Source organism: Homalodisca vitripennis, chromosome 7 (assembly GCF_021130785.1).
Source record: "Homalodisca vitripennis isolate AUS2020 chromosome 7, UT_GWSS_2.1, whole genome shotgun sequence".
NCBI lineage: Eukaryota > Metazoa > Arthropoda > Insecta > Hemiptera > Cicadellidae > Homalodisca > Homalodisca vitripennis.
This window is the reverse complement of record NC_060213.1, coordinates 89,440,438-89,461,995: the sequence shown is the minus strand read 5'-3', so window position 1 is coordinate 89,461,995 and position 21,558 is coordinate 89,440,438. Positions and strand designations below refer to the sequence as shown.

The window sequence follows — 21,558 nt, the reverse complement described above, 5'->3', positions numbered from 1 at the left end:
AACTATGGCTATTAAACTTAGAAATGTAATTAAACTGAGATTTACCTGAGAAAGAAAACCGCAATGGCGTAATAGTGATGAAACACCGACAACTTGCTTTGGATCACTGTGAAATACTGGTTCACTGACACACATTGGATATATACCATATGCATATATACACAGTGGACATCACTCTGGTAGCACTGAATGACATGACAAGTGACACAAACACTGAACACTGCGTATCGTGGGCCTGCAGTTGAACGGAATTGTTATATTAATTGTAACATTGTTATTTTCGCTGATAATTTATTGTTACTCGTTATCTATTTATAGATTATATTGTTGGCTATTTGTGTTATATCATAATGTTAATCACTGTTATTTAAAGCTTTGAGGGCACAGTTTAAGAAGTAAATGAGTTATTCTAACATTGTTACTTACTGTATATGTTTAAATATTTATTGTAAATCGTTAATTAGTGGTTAACATTGTTATTTTCTCAGATAATTTATTGTTACTCGTTACCTATTTATAGATTATATTGCTGGCTATTTGAAATTATATCATAATGTTAATTAATTACTGTTATTTAAAGCTTTGAGGGCACAGTTTTAGAAGTAAATAAGTTATTCTCACATTGTTACTTTCTGTATATGTTAAATATTTATTGTAAATCGTTAATTAGTGGTTAACATTGTTATTTTCTCTGATAATTTATTGTTACTCGGTACCTATTTATAGATTATATTGTTGGCTATTTGAATTATATCATAATGTTAATTACTGTTATTTAAAAGCTTTGAGAGGGCACAGTTTTTAGAAGTAAATAAGTTATTCTGACATTGTTACTTTCTGTATATGTTAAATATTTATTGTAAATCGTTAATTAGAGGTTAACATGGTTATTTTCTCTGATAATTTATTGTTACTCGTTACCTATTTATAGATTATATTGTTGGCTATTTGAATTATATCATAGTGTTAATCACTGATATTCAAAGCTTTGAGAGCACAGTTTTGGAAGTAAATAAGTTATTCTGACATTGTTACTCTGTATATGTTAAATATTTATTGTAAATCGTTAATTAGTGGTTAACATTGTTATTTTTCTCTGATAATTTTATTGTTACTCGTTACCTATTTATAGATTATATTGTTGGCTATTTGAATTAATATCATAGTGTTAATCACTGATATTCAAAGCTTTGAGAGCACAGTTTTGGAAGTAAATAAGTTATTCTGACCATTGTTTACTTTCTGTATATGTTAAATATTTATTGTAAATCGTTAATTAGTGGTTAACATTGTTATTTTTTCTCTGATAATTTTATTGTTACTCCGTTATCTATTTATAGATTATATTGTTGGTCTATTTGAATTATATCATAGTGTTAATCACTGATGTTTAAAAGCTTTGAGAGCACAGTTTTGGAAGTAAATAAATTATTCTGACATTGTTATTTATATATGTTAAATATTTATTGTAAATCGTTAATTGGTGGTATAATCTGTATTTTATGCTTGGTGTTAGATTTTGTTGCAACCGTTGATACTCTAGCTTTAAAAATAAATTGATTACATGTTAGTTTTCATATTTTTTATTAGTTTTTTAAGAATGTTATTTATAGTTTCTGTTTCTCTCTCCGTTTGTTAGTGGCGATGAATGGCTATGAACCTCACAGGAGCACCAGAGCACGGTGTTGCGCACACACATATTTAACCTAATTGGACAATTTAAACACACTAGCATTGACACACACTATAACTAACGCACACAAACACCGTGAACACTACAAGGGGAGCACACACACAGTACCGCGCGCCGGAGTTCCCGTACCTCCGACCTCAGTCATGTTTAAAGCGAGTAGCGGATTGAGTACCGCACTTGTCCACTCTAGAAACATTATTGGAATTTATGACTGAGGGCAGGTTTTATTTGCTTATTTGTTTTGAGATAAGGAGATTTGGGAATTCCGGTAGCCTGCGTTGTCAGATTTCCTGATGACAGGGTTGCCATTCGTCGTTGCTGAGGGAAAGAATTAATTAGGATTTTTAGGGACTCAAATATGCGTTTGATTTTAACTATTACTATTAAGTATTATTTTAAAAAAACTGTACTGTTTCGATCAAATTTACCACACATACCAAGATATCTAAGCTAGTGCCTGCCCTAAACCGCCGAATTTGAGTTTATAGTTTAGTAAATTAAAAGAAAGTTAAAAGTTGAATATTTGTATCAATGTGTTCTATTTACTTTTTCAAATGGTCCTCACCGACAAGTTTTGTAGAACTTGGTGAGGCCAAGACTATGTAAAACAACTGTTTATAAATAAAATAAATAAATAAATAAATAAAAATAAAATAAACTGTTACGCAATATTTATTAACTAAGCTGAGACTATCAATCGCAGGCCGGAAAGAATAAATTTCTACTTTAACATAATAATGATAATATTCCAAAACTTAACATCAAATTTCGAGAAACGTGTTCTAATTTTCAACCAGTTAATGAATGGGTGTGTGAATCTATTCCCTTCAGACTATTTAAAAAAATAATATTAATATAGTACCATTTAGACAAAATTACGTACCAACTAAATATATTTTAAGCAATGTCGTAGAATCCGTAAAATTAAAATATTAATGAAATAGTCTTAAAAACATGTTCTTTTTATGTTTTATATTTGTAAACAGTTTCGTGAAACATCACACAGTTATAAACACATTATTATGCAGTACGCATAATTTTTCATTCTCTCAGGTATTGGATCTCAGACTAATTACGGTTTGGAGATGCCATTTCCACTTTTTAAGTCATCGCAATCTGATATAAGCTAATAATAATATTATCCATCCTTTAGTATTCATGTAAATAAATTGTCCATATATTGAAATTTGACAGTGATAATTTTCCAAAATTTAGGATCAGTTATTATATTAACCAGTTAAACAAAACGCCTAATTCAAAAGGTTATTATTATTATCATTATCATATAACTTTATAATGCCATTATGAATCGCTTCCACCTTAAAGGGGGAAAAGGATTAAATATTACACCAGACAATCATTATTGTAATTACTGACCATGATGTTAGAAGAGATTAATACTATTCGCATTTAAAAAATTTTCTAAATTGATATAAAAAACAGTTTAATTTTTTTGTATATCTTCCAAATAGTTCTAAGAATTTTTTGTTTTACATTTGTCAACACACACTTCTTATAATTTCCAGCATTTCTCTGGCTACTTGAATATTTTTCTATATTTGAGAAAATGTATTAGGTAGAAAATAAACAAATATATTCACACTTTTAGACAAACTTTTCTTTATTCAAGTTCATTTCGAGCTACTATTACACAATTAGGACGTACTTGTATCTGTATATGTCTTCTAATTCAGGCTTGTTTTTAGGTAAACTACATGTAAGGACAGAAATATGATTATCTATTTTTTCTAACTGACATAAACTACAAAAAACTATTACTACTAGATAACACATTTATAACCGAGATAATGTGAATTTTAAATCATACACTAATCTAGGAAAAATAAAAATAGAGTTGTTGAAATAAAGTAAAAATAAAAAAAAAACTATTCTGAATACTACACTTTTACATAAAACGTAATTTCTTTCATTTTTGTGGTTATAAATGTATATGCAGAACAGAACACAATGTTTTTTAATGTCGTAAAAGATTCAGAGAAAATAAAATAAAAATTAAAAATGTTTTTACAAATTTAAATCAGGAAAATCACTCAACATACAAAATAGTAATGTAAATAATTCAATAAACCCCATAAACGCTTTATTTAAATCACGTAGACGAAATTGTATACAATGTTACTAATTTGCAGTTTTTAATACGAGTTTAAACTTTCTCTAATACAGTAATTTACTAAATTACTGTAACCTTTTAAATGGTAATAAACAGTTTCATAAACAAAATAGATTTTGCAAAAAATGTGTTCTCTGAGCATTTTTATGTAAATTTTAAAGAAATTAATAGCTCATATATTTTTTATTAAATGTTGTTTTCTAATTTATTAAATTATATTTATATGTATCTTATATATTTTTATTCTTGCAGTTTTTGATTATGGTTTCGAATTGTAGAGGTCGACAGCTATAGTCATATTTTGATTAAATTTAATTTTATCAGAGAATATACATTTAAATTTCCTAAAATATTTTTGCTATATAATTTTACGAAAAATATTTCTAAAATTAGATATTAACAAAACAAATTATGCTTTTTAAAATAAATTATGGAATGACGTGTTTATTAATTAAAAAACTAGTTACTTCCTCCTGTTAGCTTTCATATACAGACTATAAAAGTTATATATCCTTTTCTTTAGTTACTTTTTAGGCCAGATTTTATTATGCCCCAAATTAATGCTACTTTGAATAGCTATTATAAGTGACACAATTTTTTTATCTTCTGAAAAAGAGTAATATATACATATATGTATATATATAAAATATTAGTTTGAATTACCTTATGAGTAATACTGCGTTATTGTTTTGGTTAATCTTTTTATGCAGTACACAACTAAAAACTTAAACTTAAAAACTGTAACTCTATGTATATATTTCCAGAAGTTATAAAACTTGACATACATTTGTCTCTTGATATCGATTTCTTGGTAATAAATTATTAATATGTTGAACAAATACAATGTATAATATTAGAGAGATGTTATCCATCTAATTAGTTGATTTCAGAGCTCCATAGCAACTACGTACAACAGCCTGGTTCTTTCACCACAATATTCATCATTTTTATGTAACTAGAATCATTAGTTTATACAAAATCATGTCTTCAGAAAACGTTAATGATGTAGGGCGAATGAAATACATTTTTGTGTTGCAATCCTTCTTTGGAACATCGACAGTTTCTCTCAAGAGTTTGAAGCAGTGCAAATGGCTAGTTGTAAATTCTTGTTTTTGGATCGTGGTACACACCTTCGCCTTTGTACACTTTCTTATACAACTCTACAGTCATACTGAATTAATAAGCTATTCTAAGATGTTTGGCAAAACTTTAAATTATGCATTTACTTTGCATGTATTGCTTCAAAATGTAACAGATTACAAAACTCAACTGTCATTAGTTCTCAATCTTCGAGCTGCAGAAAATCAATTGAGACCCTACGATGTCAAGAATGTATTTGCTGGGAAGTATTACATATTAACAACATTATTGGCTGGGTTGCTACATTTGTTACATTTGACTATATTTATTGAGTCACAATGCAATTATACTTTAAGTTCTGTCACGAGTTGTATAACGAATGTTCATTTCAGGGCAATGAGTTTCACCAACTTCGTTGCATACGTTATGTTGACAAGCAAATTGTTCCAGATTAACAAGATACTAAAACAATTTACTACAGATGCCTTTTTATCAGTGAATGATTCATCCTTGGGAGGAAACGTGAGATACACACTTCAATCGTCATGCTTAGATGCGGACTGTCTGAAAAAAGTATTTTACAACCAAGAGATCAAAGGATCATTGTTCCGAACAAAAACACAACTCGACTCATACTTTTCTGTATTTCTCACCTGGATGTTCCTCACAAATGAACTTAATCTGCCACAAGCTATACTTTACTCAATATTCTTGAATTACAACATTGACTTCATATCGTATACCATCATACCAATAACATTGTTGGTTAAACATTCCATAACTTGTTTAATGCTACTACATGCCAGTGAAGAATGTGTTGCTGAAAATGCTGAAGAAGTCGTTGCATTGAGTAGGTGTTTATTAAAAAACGAAGTAATGTCGAGTCCCAGAAGTACTAAACATCGCATGTTAGCAAACATTCACCGTTCCGTTCCCAGTAACTCACTAATATTCTCCACGGAGTATGCGCTGTTTCTCGAAATATTTGACACTGGCCTTATGATTTTCACTGCTGTGATAAATCCATAGTTGTATTATATAGGGTTAGAGTGAGCTATAAAAAAATTAAAAATATAGTTAGAAAATTAAATGTTAATTTGGTTTTTTTAATAGAGACAGTAAACAAAGTATACAATACAATAAAACATTTTTACTTAGTTTAAGCCAGAATAACATATTTTAAGGCACAAATGAACGCTCAAACTCGTAATTTACATAGTTATGTTTTTATTTTCAACTAAAGTACTATATGAACATTTTGATATATCATATTTTGAGAATATGTACATCGATGTTGGTCTTATTAAATACAAACGAAACGTCTGCGTCCCCCTTAGATTTTAAGCCGATGTAAGCCATTTTTCCTGTTTTTGAAATAGTAAAATTGTATGAGAAGAGAAGGAACTATGTGCTTAAAATTTGGATATGTATCGATTCGGTGGTATAAAAAAATTAGATCTCAAATGAAAATTTGAACTTTGTTATATGAAGGAAGTGTCCTAGTGTGCAACAGCTATCTAAGACACAGTTGAAAGTGCTGTGGCTAAAGATGTTTCAGATTATAATTTTGGAATTCCATCATTTCCAACTATAAATAATTGTTCTGAAATGCAATTATAACTAAAAAAATGCAAAGATAATAAAATTAAGAGACAAAAAATTATCCAAGCATGCTAATTTGAAGAACAGGCAAGTGTAAAGAAATTCTAAAAAACTTCGAATAGTAAAGGCATACCGAAAAGAAAAACTTAAGGGAAAGAGTGGGTGAAATATATGGTGTCTTAGAACGTTTATGGAAATAAAACGTGACTATACTACAGGTACGTATCTCAACAGGAATATGTGCATAGCACATGTATTTATTTTACAAGATAAAATAATAGTATTATCAACAGACAAACAACATATTTTTCATGAAAATCGGCCACCCACATGGTGAACCCATAAATGATAAATATAGTGATAAATATAGTCACTTTTTGAAAGAAGTAAACTTTAATCATTTCTTCACAGGCGAAGGCTTCTGCTGGTATACTGCCGTAAATACTTTAAACCAGAAGAAAATAATCTTAAATGACCTCGTAGGTATACTAAACTAATTATTTGGAGGTTAATACCCTTTTCAGGTTAAATTGTAGAGAGGACTTTCTAGTTCAAGCTTCGTCTCTAAAAAAGACACGTTTTATTTCATGTCATTTTATAAGTCTAGTATATGCTTTTTGACCAAAGAAGTTTTTAAAACTTTGTAAGTATATATTTTATAGATTGGGACCACTACGTTTACGCAAGTACACCGCGAAAATGTCTGAGACCAGAAGTAATTCACAATGAATACAAGTAGTTCCTTTCTGACCAACATAAACTTTTCAGACCAACGTGTATATATATTTTCTTGGCTGGGTAACAATGCAAACGTGTTTATGGCGTGTGTTTAGAAATGCTTATCCACACACTAAACATATAATAAGAACCAGACGAAATTTCGTTTAGCTTTTGAACCACTTTGTCAATAAACATTGAAATGATACTTAATTTAGACATATTGAATTAAAAACTATTACGAGACTCCATCATATTATATCATTAGTGCTTAAACTAAGATTAATACGACAGAATCAGTAGGTCTCCACAGTAACCTAACATTTATAAATGCTACTGAAAATTTAGAAATTGCGAGCAGAGCTGTGGGTAAATAGTAGTCTCTTGATAAGTAACGAAGGTATTTTATAAAAATTTAATAAATTTATCTAAAAATATTGATTTGTAAGATAATAAACCAATTTTGTATACAAATGGTTTTTCCCCTATGTAATGTATACAACTTAGTAACCAAAATATTTTACTTAATAAAACAATAATAAATTTATATATGTTTTCCGAAAAACAAGTTTATAAGTTGAATATATTCTTCACTAAAATCATGGTTTTTATAGCATCAAAACAATATAGGTAACTGTTATTTCATTCATTAAACACATTTCCGAAATTCTTTTCTTAATGCCTTCAACGCAATGTACTCCTCAAATTCCTCATATATATCGAACGGAAACACTAGAAACGACACGTAATATAAGGTTTCGATGACTTACGTTGCTTCAAGCGAACAACAATATACATACAGGAAAACTAATTATTATTACTATGCGATAAGTACCGGCTACTTGATATATCTTATTCCAGTGCTATATTAGCAAAGTTATAGTTTGGCAGCTGGTCCTTTTAGGTCGTGCTGTGATTCACCGTTTCTAAGCAATTCTGTTCCTTCCTTTCTCTTTCCATACCTTAATTCTTCTTAATCATTCCTCGAGAGTTAGTCTCAACCTTAGTCATTTGGAATCAAATGTTTTCATCCTCTCTTTTCAGAGCAATATATAAATGGCTGAATTGTTTTATTTTCGCATTTTGATATTCAAAGCCATAATAATTCATATACTTTCTTAGATTATTTTTGATTTATCCATACACTAGTTGAATGACCATTTTAGATTGGCAAGCATTCTTCTATTATAGTTTTAAATAGAATAGTACTAAAATTTGGAGCGCATTATAGACTAAATTATTTAATTTTTATACATTCTTTTTGTAATGAATATAAATGGTGAAATGGTTTTCGTAGACCATATAAAATTTTGATTCACCTGTGAATTTTTTATATTTGTAACTATATTTCTAGCCAGTATATTAATTGCAAAACGGAAAATATATCCTTCGTTGTTAAGCTTACATAATAACTACAGTGATCCAGCAATCATACTGTAGCTGGCTTATCTGGTAACGTGCACTCAATTCTTCTTAACTGAGAAGCAATCATTTACCTCTTATGGTTTTTTTCATAATAAATATTTGTATTTATGTTCGAATAAAAATAAACAGGAAAAGATAATTGTAATAAAGTCCATGGCTTATCACCCTTACACGGAAAAGGAATTTTACTTATTTTATTTGCGTTCGTTATTAAACATTAGCCATTTTTCCTTAATACATATCGTCGTTATTACACAAAATGTATTAAAAAATTCATAATAGTAATATTCAATATAGTCTGTTAACTCGATGGTTTTATATTAATTATAATATTATGAAACGTATTTAGTATAAGTTATTTCATATAATATTAGAGAAATAACATTGACATTAAAGCACTTGATGTTAATGCCGCCAAGCAACTGTTAACAATAGAGAGGTTCTTTTACTGAGCTCCATGACGAAATACGGGAATGCATTATGAATTAACTTTTTTACAAAATAATGGGTTTATAAGTATATATAGGAAAAACGAAATACTTATTTTTACTGCGATTTCTCTTTGAATTATAGACAGTTTCACTCAAGAATCTGAAGCAGTGTAAATGGCGAGCAGTACTTTCTTGTTTATGTATACTCATTTACAGATTTAACTTAGTGGATTTACTTGTCGACCTCTACAGTAGTTCTGAAATAAACGTTCATTCTAAGATATTTGACAAAACTTCATTATACGAAATATTTTAAATTATATTAATTACCATTTTAAAGATCATACAACTCCAGTTGCGGTAGGTATCAATATTCAAGCCACCGAAAATCAACTTAGATCCTATAAAAATCCAGAACGTGCCTGCACAAAATCTTTACTTATACACAGGGTTATTCACGGGTATTCACTCGGCTTTTACGTTGGTTACATAAAATCAATTAGTCACTATAGAACTTTACTTTGACTTTTGAAATAATCTGTGAAAAGGCTTATCATATTAGAGGAATGCTTTTACCGTAACCAAATAGGTTCTTATATCAGAATGACAACAAAATAGTTAATCATCAACAAAAACCTCGTTTGAACTGTAAAAGATGTCCTTTTACCAGTACATCATCCATCAGGAGAGAAAACTTAAGAGGATCTCCGCAGATTTCTGACTAAAACTTACTGCAAGTTAAATCTCAACAAAAAATCATCATTAGGCAAAAAAACCCAAATGTTTTCCTCATCTTCACCGCAGAGCACTTGCTGCTAACCGAACTATGGAACACCACCCTCATGGCTTTCAGTGTCACGTCGGATTCAGTGTATCATTGATTATGATCGGATTGGCTTATTTAAAATCCCACAAAACATACTTGAAAGATAAAAATTTATCATGAAAAATATTGGATGTTTTTAGTTAGGATCAGTCTAAGTTAAGGACACCATATTAAAAGATTATAAAGTTCATTTGGTAAACTCTTTTATAATACATATTGTAAAACTAAAATTTTAAATATTGCCAGTATTTAGTGATAATATCTGTGTAAAGTACTGAAAGATACCTTTATCTCCGAATTTGTTCATTTAAAAAGAGATTTGGAGGAAGCATAACTGGTGGAGTACTGAAAAAGATTTTTTTAAATTTTATTACCTTCGAAACATAAGCTACTTAGCGGCTATTGCACTCTGTGCCAATATATATATATATATATATATATATGTCATGTTCTTGCATGTTTGAGACCGTAAATATATAAAGCTCTACATTAGTTGCTCCATTTATTATCCAATAATAACTGCAAGTTTTTTTCATTTATCTATCAGAAAAATTACACTGAATCAGAAATCTTAATCAGAAAAATTAAGTAGGGATTATATACAGCTTATTATTTTTCCTTACTATTTTAACAAGTACAAAAAATTAGTAGACCTGTATTTATCCATTTACTGGAAATAAGTATGTTGTATATGAATAGTACATTTTTTGCTAGTAAAACGTTTAAGCTTCGAGTAAAATATAATTTCGTAAAACATTATAAGTATTCGAATGTTATTGTAAGAAAATTTTGTTTCAGAGGGAATATGACTGCTCTGACAGTAGATACGGTACATACGTATACGCTAGACAATGCTAAAATACATCACACAGATAGATATGAACTTGTCCACAACGACCCTTCAACTCCAATCCTTAGAAGAGGACAACCCTTCTTCATGGCGGTTCGCTTCAAGGACGGAAGAGTCTACCGGGACTTTACTGACGATATCAAGTTTGTCTTCAACTATGGTGAGTTTTTATTGCTAAACGTATATGTGAGAAAAAAGAAACACGGGTGTAATATGAGGTTTTTTAAAAACACTATTAATCTTACTAATGTGCAAGGTTTATAGTTCTGTGATTAATAACTGGTAGATAAGGAATTAACATGAATTGTTGAAATAACAACACTGAATTGAAAGTTTTTTTGTTATAGCACAACCAAATAAGATAATACGGAAAAAATTATTTATATTTTGTATTTAAATAAAATTGCGTATCATTTTCTTCATCCTCCTCATAGTAAAAATATTTTATATTAGATAATTGCATGTAAAAGCTCAAAGTATGTTTTTAAAATATTGGTTTATTCTTATCGTAAAGTTACGGTGAGACAAATTTAAACACCGTTAATTTAGTTTAAGTGGACTGCTTATTAAATCCACGGTAAATATTAATTTTTAAATATTTTCAAGTCTGTAAATATTCTAAAAGTTAAAAAATTAGGGTCTCATCTTTGAATCTAAGAACTTTTACATACAAAACACGTCAACATGTTATGTTGCGCATAATTTGTTGTATCTTTTTATACTAAAACCTTTGGCGAACAAACAATGGAATTTATTATTGTATTCGTTTTTAAAGATGGTTTAAGTTAAATGGAAATCTTTCTGAACATATCGTGCCACATGATATTGTTTAAAAAATTTTATTTCATATCAGGGTTTAAATAGTATACGTCAACACAGTTTTCTCACTATAATATTATGTTTTATGCGTTGTTATATTTAATATACATCTCTTAACATATCACATTTTTGACTCTCTTATGTATTTATTTTTTAATAAGTTTATTTATTCTTCTATTTTCTTTTTTCATTATTGTTAAATACAAGGCTAATGTAAAAGTATTTGCGAATGCTCACGCAAATCCCATGGACCTTCACCAAATTTATTTTTCCTTGTATAGAACCGAAGCTTCACATGCAATTTTAAGTTTATAGTAAATTCATTTTCGAGGTATTATGGGATAAGACAAATAAACACGTAGAAACGAAAAAAATTCAGCTCTACGAGCTATGGCCTTCGCTGCTATAAGAAAATGCCCGCATCGTTTAATGTTTTTAGATTTTATATTACTTAAAGAAGGGGCTTTATTGGAATTAATGACTACCCCTGTTACATTACGATGAAGTAAGTAAGGTACGAGTGACAAAAACTACTATATTTTGCTCTGCAGTCTATCATTATTTAATAGTGGCGACTACTAAAACGTAAACGCTACATAAGGAGTAAAAACTGTGTTGAATTAAGTCCTTGTTTATTTTACAGTGATAAACACGGATTCCTTAATACAGTCAACTTGTGCGAAGATTTATTTTCAAAATATCTTCTAAGCTTAGCATGTAGACGTCATTTCCGTCTAGTATATTAATGAGTTTAAGTAGTATAGAGGGTTTTTTAAACGTAACTTCCTGTTAGAAAATAAACATTATTTCTTCCATCATGGAGTCTTAAAAAGTATAATCCATACTTAGATTAGTAGAAATAGCTTTATGTTATTGTGTTCCACCGAACATTGTTGCTATTTTTCAGCTGGATGTGTACCACAGATGTATATAATTTTTTTAAATAAAGTTTCATTAACACTATTCAACCAGTATACTATGCTTACCTACAAACAATAAGAACCAAACTTCACCACAAGGATGACACAGTTACAAATCGTGCACTATAGGGTTCTGTCAAAGTTCTTTTATTTAGAATTTAGAAGTGAAACAAAAATTAAATATAGCATTTTAAATTTGTCTATAATGAGTTCAGCATAATTGATACCTCTTTTAATCGTTGTACGGAAATGGTAAACCAGAGTTATGCGGTTTAGATGGATAATAATCTTACCAACAGTTTTATCTACCTACCTCTTCCGTGTCGAGACAGTTAATGACTGATCCCGTTATATTTGAAACGGAAATGTACGTAACCGTGGCTTATTACGATGTCGAAGAACCCTAAATTTCTTTTTTACAAATAACCGTTCGAGATTAAATACTTTATGGTTACAAATAAATTATGAAGATTAAAAACGTTATGGAAGCATCACAATTGAAATCAGCATTCATCATATTATCGAATTGTCGCTTTTCTATAAATATGTAATTTCCTATTACATGATTAATTTTAAGTTAGCATCAAGTGGATATTTCACAACAAATATATATTGCGTGGTAAAACCGGTGAAGAACGCAATAAAGAAAATAAGACTTCACGGTGCTTTCTTCTTTAGACAATTATTCGCTTTCAGTATAGCGTCTTATAGCTTGTAATACTACTACGTAAAAGGGAACTTATAACATTCGGCTTGTTCTGTTTGCAAAGCTTTGTACAATCCCTTCGTACAACAATGGTATATTCTTTCTTATGAGTTTTGTGCTTTTATCTCTAAAGCTTTCAAGAACGGAGCCAATATCACATTGTCCCTAAGCACATATTTATAGTTAAGTTTTTCTTGTGAACTTTAACAAAAGGTTAGGATATTATTAGTAAAGTTACATTAGTAGCACCTCATTCTAAAACGGTAGTTAAATAAAAGTAAATAAAGGAGAGCATGAAAACTCTTTTTGTTATGTAAAAATATACCTACATTTTGAAACTGAATTCAAATAAACTTATGGTAACTTTTTAAAGTACTGTATACTTTACTCTTTTTGATAATTTCTTTCCCTATGTATTTTCCTTGTAAACTACTGTATCTTGCCAGTTCGTCTCATAGTAACTTTTGGCCATTCATTTTCTAAAGCTGCTTTAAATAAAAGGTCTACTTTAACCTTATTGCTGATTATGTTTTTACAATATTCTCTTTTATTACCGAGGGAAATAATGCTGTCTCAAAAACTTGGTTCTTTAGTTTACGGTTCTTTCCACGTTTAAACGTATTTCTTTCAAATCGCTATTGATAATAAGACTGAAAAGCTACAGATTATTTATTCATTCCAGATAATTTCTCAACTATAACGCAAAAGGTACATGCCCAACAATATTTAAGGGATTTGCTCATTGAAATAAGTGAAAAATGTTTAATTAATTATTATATTATTTGAATATTTTTGGCCCAAGTCAATAATTCTAATTATTTTTCCAGTATATAAACATGTATGGGCATCATATACGAGTATTACAACTTATTTTCACTGCACTTCCATATAATCTAACGGCGTTGTTCGAGTTCAAAATTCACAAAGACTCGTTTCTGCACATGCTGTACATCACAATTACACTAGTTTTAAAGCTAACTGTTTCAAAATTATGGCAACAAAGATTACTCCATTGTATTGTTATAGAAATATGAGCAGAACAACATATTTGTTCTTCAAACAAATACGCTGTTCTACTCAATCTTAGATAACACAACGGAAAATTTTTTTAGAATGTTGGAAAAGTTAAATGTTATATTTAACTGTTTTGACACCACATTCTACTGGTGTCCTTAATGTGTTTGTAACCTTCTTCATTTTTTAGTTTGTATGTATTTATACTATACTAGCAGTTACTTCCTTATCAAGCAATTTCGTAGTCTTTGCTCATGTATGATCCCTCTGGTTCGAATTAATTATATTTCCGATGCCAATGTTGAGTTTTCCTTGTTACCACAATCATGAAAATACGTCAAACTGTGTTTGTCTAGGATAATTGAAATTTACTCATGTCTTAGTATTGTCTGCCATAGTTCATTTTGCCTTGTTCCCCGATCAAGAAAAAAAATATATATTTTTTTTTATTCAAATAAAAAAATAGTCTGAATATATATTCATTAAAAACAGAAAAATAAAGAATAAAAATTCAATATATTTCTTCTAAAACAAGACATTTTTACTAGATATAAATAGGTAAACATTATATCAAAAAACAATAAACAAAAGAAACATGGTATATTAATAAAACTAATTTTGAATTGTGTACAAAGAGTAAATAATTTCGCATAATACAAGGAACATAAATCTTTAAATTCAATTTGTAGTTAAATGTGTAATTTAATTAAATTAAACAAATTGAAATTGTAGAGGATAATTTATATCTACAACTAATGATACCTACCTTAAATTTAGACCATCGTTATGTTTAGTTTGTAGGACCTCTGATGAGCTATTTCTAAACAATTAATTTTAAGTTTATGGGGATTCTGAATGTTGTTAATTCTTTTTAAAGAAAAACACTCATCTCGTTTTTTCTTATCCTCCATTTCATTGGCCGAAATAGGATGGGATTTAATTTTAAGGTTTGTATCGCTGCGATTGTTATTCATTCTAATGTGCAATGGAGTTATTGTCTGACCAAGGCAGTTTTGCAGCGAGGCTTACAACAGGGTTCACAGCCAAAAGCTTTGGTTAAATTTAGGGTTAGGTCATCAGAGAGTGGTTTAGGACCTACTAATATGTTTTAAAAAATTTTGAGGCTTTTTGAAAATTACTCTAGGTGGATTACAAAATAATTTTCTTTGTTACGGGTGATGCTTGTAGAATATTGTATGCTGTTTTTGTCATATCATTAATTTTTTATCGCCCTGGAAAGTAAGAGGTAATAAATTTTCCTTGGTTTTTGTAGTTCCTAGGAGTACAGTATTTTGCTTTTTGCAAAATTTAATTTAATTTAAATATTTTAAAATTTTTCAGGATATCCTCTATTTCTAAAAACAATTTTGAATTTTTGGGTTTGAGAAACATAATCATATTTAGTAGAGCAAAGTCTATTTACTCTAATAATTATACTTTTAGGAATATTTTTTTAAAGTAACCAGGATGGCAGCTTGAATAATGTGAATATTGCATTGAATTTGTATCTTTGACATAGATTTTAGTTTTTAGGTGTCCCTGGTCTAAAAACACATCGACATCTAAAAACGTGACAAGAGTTTTAGAAATATTCAAAGTGAACTTTTAAACTGAAATGGGGTGTAGTTTTTGAATAAACAATTTTAAAATATCCATGCCATGTTGCCAAATAATAAAAATATCGTCAATAAATTGGATTCAAACTAATGGTTTTACATTTTGAGATATTAAACTTTAACTCATAAATAGTGCTTGTTTTTAAATCTAAAGTTATTCATTGTAAGAATAAAAGTTACTATGGCAAATAAAAAAGAAGTAGAAGGTTTTGAATTCCTAGGTCTTAAATTAAAAAAAAACTTCTACAGTTCTTATTCCATCGTCATTAGGAATATTTGTGTACAGTGATTTCACGTCAACTGTTGCCAAAATTAGTTCATCATCCAAGGGCTGGGGTATTTCAGAAAGTCTGTTAATGACGTGGTTGGTGTCCTTTATGTGGGAATCTAAAGATTTACCCATAACAATGTCTTCTTATGAATTTTACTATTTTTTCCTGTGTATCCTGTAAGAGCAGGAGGGAAGAAATACACCAGATACAAGCCAGCAGAGAGATAACAACTAATTTGTGTAAGTGTAATATTCTTAACCTAATTAACAAGTTGCGGCGCGAGCTTAGAGTTGGAGGTTCCCAGTAGTAAACTGCACAATTAAATGTTCCCTCGCAGAACACTGGACTTGTGTTGTGAAGTTGGGGCTATTCATAACAAGTATAGAAATATATTTTTATTGTGTGTAAGTAAACCTCCTATGTAAGACTGTCTGAAGTTTTGTTTGTTTTATTCCCAATTAGGAAACGATCGGTTGAACTAATTGTGAAAAAAAGTTCTTTTACATACGAATAATACTAATCAATCTTTAAAACTGACTTTTCAAAGCTTCTTTGATGGTAAGCTTAATATAATTTTAAAGATTTTGTGAAACAATTTTGATCTTAAAATTGTTAATAAAATCCTTCGTAATGTAGTAGTCTAAGCATAACGAAATTATATTAAATCGCTGTCAGAAAATTGAAATAACTAGGAATTAAAACATATTAAGTGTGACAAAAATATTGTACTTTTGGAGAATTTTATTCTATTGTGATATTTAAAATTAGCGTGCTTAATATTTTCTGACATTTAAACTTTACGTTTATTTTACTTGAATCTTTTTACTCTGTGGTCCATATGAGTATCAGTTTAAAATAAAAATTAATTTAATTTTCTTTTTAATTTTTCGATAGGTAAATTTAACTGAAGTATTATATTCTTGACACTATATTGTTGACACTTTTGAATGAAATCAGTGTATATTATAAGAATAATGCCGACCGTAGATGTTTGTATAACTTACAGAATGAGTAACTAAAAATATCACTTTAAAGCTCTACTTTTTACCTCATAAACTACGTAAACAAAGACATGCTTGTCTCATGGAGATATTTACATACACCTTTTTATAAAGATGAAATTTTTTACATCTAGAAAGAAGGTCAAACACAGCAGGGATATTGAAGTACTTAAAAACTCCTGTTTTGGTTACTTGTCTTCCTCTGTATTCCAGTTTAAAAAATTTGTATTGCATTACCAAACTTTGTACATGTAATCAAACTCTAAGGATTGACTTTAAAAGCAAAATATAACTCGAAAAAGGCACATTAGAGTTTGCATTGAATTGTGTAAGAATAGTGCTTGAGATTTTTTGATTTTTATATTGAACATTTCTATTTTAAATAAGTGTTAGTTAATGTATCAACAATTACACCCTACGTGTAGTACTAAATTGGGGAAATTTGAATTGCTTTCTGCCAGGTTTTATTACAAGAAAGATGGATATCCAGAAAGACGCTAGTATAGACTTGGAATTCAGTCCGCCACTAGTGCTGTTTGGGTTCCAGATAATAATAATTAAATGGGAAGACCGGTGCTACTAGGTGTCGAAAGAGATTCACTTCTCTACCTGTAAATAGACGTGCGATAAATAAGCAACCATTATTTTTTATAACCATTTATATTAGAGTCGTTCCATAACTAAAGACACAAACAAATTACATAAATATATAATACTTTATGAAAGAAGATTTCTTCATGCACTTATGTAAAACCGTTTTATTCGAATTTAACGTGTAAAATAAAGTCAAACGAGAAGGCATAAACGATGATAAAACAGATAAAACAAACTAAACCAAGATATGGTTTGTATTTAATTTATTTTACCCGTATCTACAATCTTGAACATCCAGAATAGTCAAGTTTAACCTCGAAGTGATTGTCATATTTCGCATCACTCATTTAATAAATATACAGTATGATCCTTTGATGGATTTTTCCATCCAGTTTGTGGGGAAAACTAGTCGAACATTATTAGGCAATGCTCGTAGTTAACAATTATATTTTACCCGTATTAATAATGAAAGTACAGCTCGATTTCCCATGTCTTCGTGTCGCAATACCATACAGTAACTTTACCACGCAGAGTTCGTGCTACTCTCGTGGGTTTGAATCTGACCGAAATGTTTTGTTTATCGATATAGCCATAAAAATCAAAATATTTAATCATTCAAGGATTTTAGTCGGAAACAAATAAAATAATTGTGATTTCAGAAAGTTCTAACTACTTGTATCATAGAATCGTGAATTTAAAACACCTCTTAACAAGAAAGAAATGACACTGGACTGCTGCTACATGGCTAATACAATAGCACCAAATAAACCAGATAATACGCTAATCCTAGTCATCATACAAACATTATTGCTCAAATATACACGAAAGAAAATGTTTAAGTATTTTTACCACTCCTTGTACTGCCCTCGACTTGTGTTTTGCGATATTACCTATCGAACTTTCCCTAACTATCCCGGAATAAAACACCAATTTACAGTGAGAAGAATAAGAAATATCTTTTTTAATGAAATAATAAGATTTTTATGAACTAATAACCAGCGCTACTAGTGACATGCTCATTATTTTATATTATTGTATTCATACATTATCGTGATTATTGATAAGTCACTCAATTATACTTGAGTGAGTAAAGCATTAAATTTAGTGTTGTTTTTCATATTCATCTTTGGGAGCATTTAGAACCACGGTCTTATTAGTTATATTTGTTCACTTATAGTTTTTATGGATACAATTGTATGCATATGTTACTTTTAATGACATTTCAACACCTTTTATACAATTTCAGTTGTTTATCAATATCAATGAAACATTTGTTTAAATTATTATTCTCACTACTTATTATGGACGTAATTGGGCAACAACGGTGATCTATTTGAAGATTAAAGTTTGTTAGTGTAATAAAACTCTGAAAGTTAAAATAAACATTTACCATAGACGCCAAAGGACATTCAGCATTCTGGGAATCGCTAGTAGAGACTTTTATTCTATTCAGGAAGGAAAGAGTATCTAGTTTTATATAAAGTTTATTTCATGGTTGTGAAGCTTACTTCTTCCAGCTGTAATTTAATTTTAATACGTTTACGTCCGTAAAACAGTTTTTATCTTTTTCTATTTTCTCTACTCTTACATGTTGTATTACAATAGTTAAATATATTAAATAGAGAATTAATTGAATATTGGATTTACCTTACAGGCCAATAAAATGTATCAGTAAGTTACACATTTATTCTCTTAGGTTAATTCTTATACCTTTTATAACGCGTAAACAAGCATGATTACTCAGAATGCTTGCACAAGGTGGGAGTAACAAAGATATCAAAACAGTTGATGGTTCTCAATGTGTGTGTGTGTGTGTGTGTGTGTGTGTGTGTGTGTGTGTGTGTGTGTGTGTAATTTAAATAAACATTGAATCACATAAAGTACTTGCTCCGCCGGGACTCGAACCCGGATCTCTCACTTGCCGAGTGAATGTGCTACCATTACACCACAGAGCTCTTACTTTTTACGATTCAATTATATTGTATTTGGCCGTATCTGTCACATATGCGTTTAAATAACCAAAGTAACATATTATCGGAAGACCAAATACCTGTCAAATGACTTTTGTTTACATTTATTAAATTTGTATAAGTGGCAATAGCCTAATTTAATTTCAATAAACATTGAAGAAAAAAAGTACTTGCTCCGCCGGGTTATTTATATATGTAAATAAAAGTACTTTCATATATATATATATATATATATATATATATATATGTACATTGTCGTTTTTAGTCAGAGAGTAATGTTGGAATAGTAATAAATTTAAAAAAATATTATCTTGGTACTTATTTGTAAAATAATAGTGCGTTATCATTTGTCGTTTTAAATGTTCAACATTAGCAACCTTTTTTAGTATTAGAACAAAAACACTATTATTTTTTAATTGTCTTCTTATTTATTCCTTCTTGTCGTGTTTACCCATGTGCATAGTTTGATCTATTAAAGTAGTCTCTCTATTAAAGTCTAGATCTATTAAATTTCTAGCTGTAATAAATGTAGATTATTTTATAACACACAAAAATTGCGGCTATGTGAAAAATCTCTTGACCAATGTCTAAAAGACATTTTTTTTTTAAATTGTAGAGGTACTATTAGCTACAGAAGTTTGTGATAGTCTTTTATTAACACCCATTTTCAAATTCACGTCCATTAAATGAATACAAAAACAGTTAGAACAGTTTGTTGTGATATTTGAATTATTAATGAGAAATAAATTATTGTCAAAAATGTTTAATACTCTTCGTTGGTAGAATCTTTGGAAACTATTTTATAATACAATAACACTCATTAAAGCCACATGTATCAATCTGCAAAATAATATCATATATTACAGAAGTATGTTTGTAATTCAACTGTATATTTTTTATGTCAGTAAGAATGAGATGTTCAGAATATATAGTTCTTTGCTTATCAGCGAGTCACATCTTTAAACAACAAGAAAGTTTGTGATTAAAAAACTTCTTCTGTCACTTTGTCCCCTGTCACCCTAACTTTGCAAAAAGAATCTTTGTGCAAACTGTAGTTGTCCAAATGAATTTTCAAGGAATTTGTATAAATAGTTGTAAAACTTACAGGCTATGCATATAAGTAAATAAAATGCATAATTTTTACCAAACACCAAAAAGGGTGACAAATCATTTCATAGTTCTGATTATACACAAATAACATTTACCAAGGGAATGTTGCTATAAGTATTTACAATAATTTCACTTAATGTTTTTGCATACCATTGATTAACTGAGCCTTATTAAGTACATCACGTGAGGTGCTATATGGGCCGTTATTCAGTGCGTATGTCTGTATGTGTGTTTGTGTCTATATAGGTATATCTGTTTATTTTTCAACAAACCTATATCACGATCAAATTGATTTATAGATTTTTCCATTAAGATTCATTGCCATATTAAGAACATATATCGATAGTGATACATCTCACACCATGACATTTAGCTGAGCATTTGCAAATATCTTATCATTGATATTATTAATAAAAATGATGGCAACGAAAACATGATACAATAAAAACATTTATAAACACAATTGAATAAAATATATGGCGTATTATCATGTAATATGTGTTGGAGCGGTTGTTAATACTTGCATTTATTAGAATGGGAAATTTTAAGTGATTTTATTTGCAAATCAGAAAAGAGTTCGACGATGTTGCTAGTTCCTCCTTAGAATTCAGTTGAGCGTTATCAATGCTCATAAGTCAGACAGAAAACTCGAGAACGAATTGAGCTTTTCACTTGTAATACGGTATTTTTGCGTAGCTATCACTAGGAGTTCTGAAAAGATTCAAAAAAATGATGAGCACATCACTCCATAGGATTTAGCTAAGTGGTAGCGATTATTTTA

General features: G+C 29.3%; 1 protein-coding gene across 1 annotated transcript in view; it reads left to right on the top strand.

Moving 5' to 3' along the window:
* The window catches only part of LOC124366044 (hemocyte protein-glutamine gamma-glutamyltransferase-like), a 70,710-nt gene that overhangs the window by 21,103 nt on the left and 28,049 nt on the right, over positions 1-21,558 (top strand). The window contains exon 3 of the mRNA XM_046822253.1: positions 10,704-10,915. Coding sequence (XP_046678209.1) covers positions 10,704-10,915 — 212 coding nt within the window. The remainder of the gene's footprint in view (positions 1-10,703; positions 10,916-21,558) is intronic.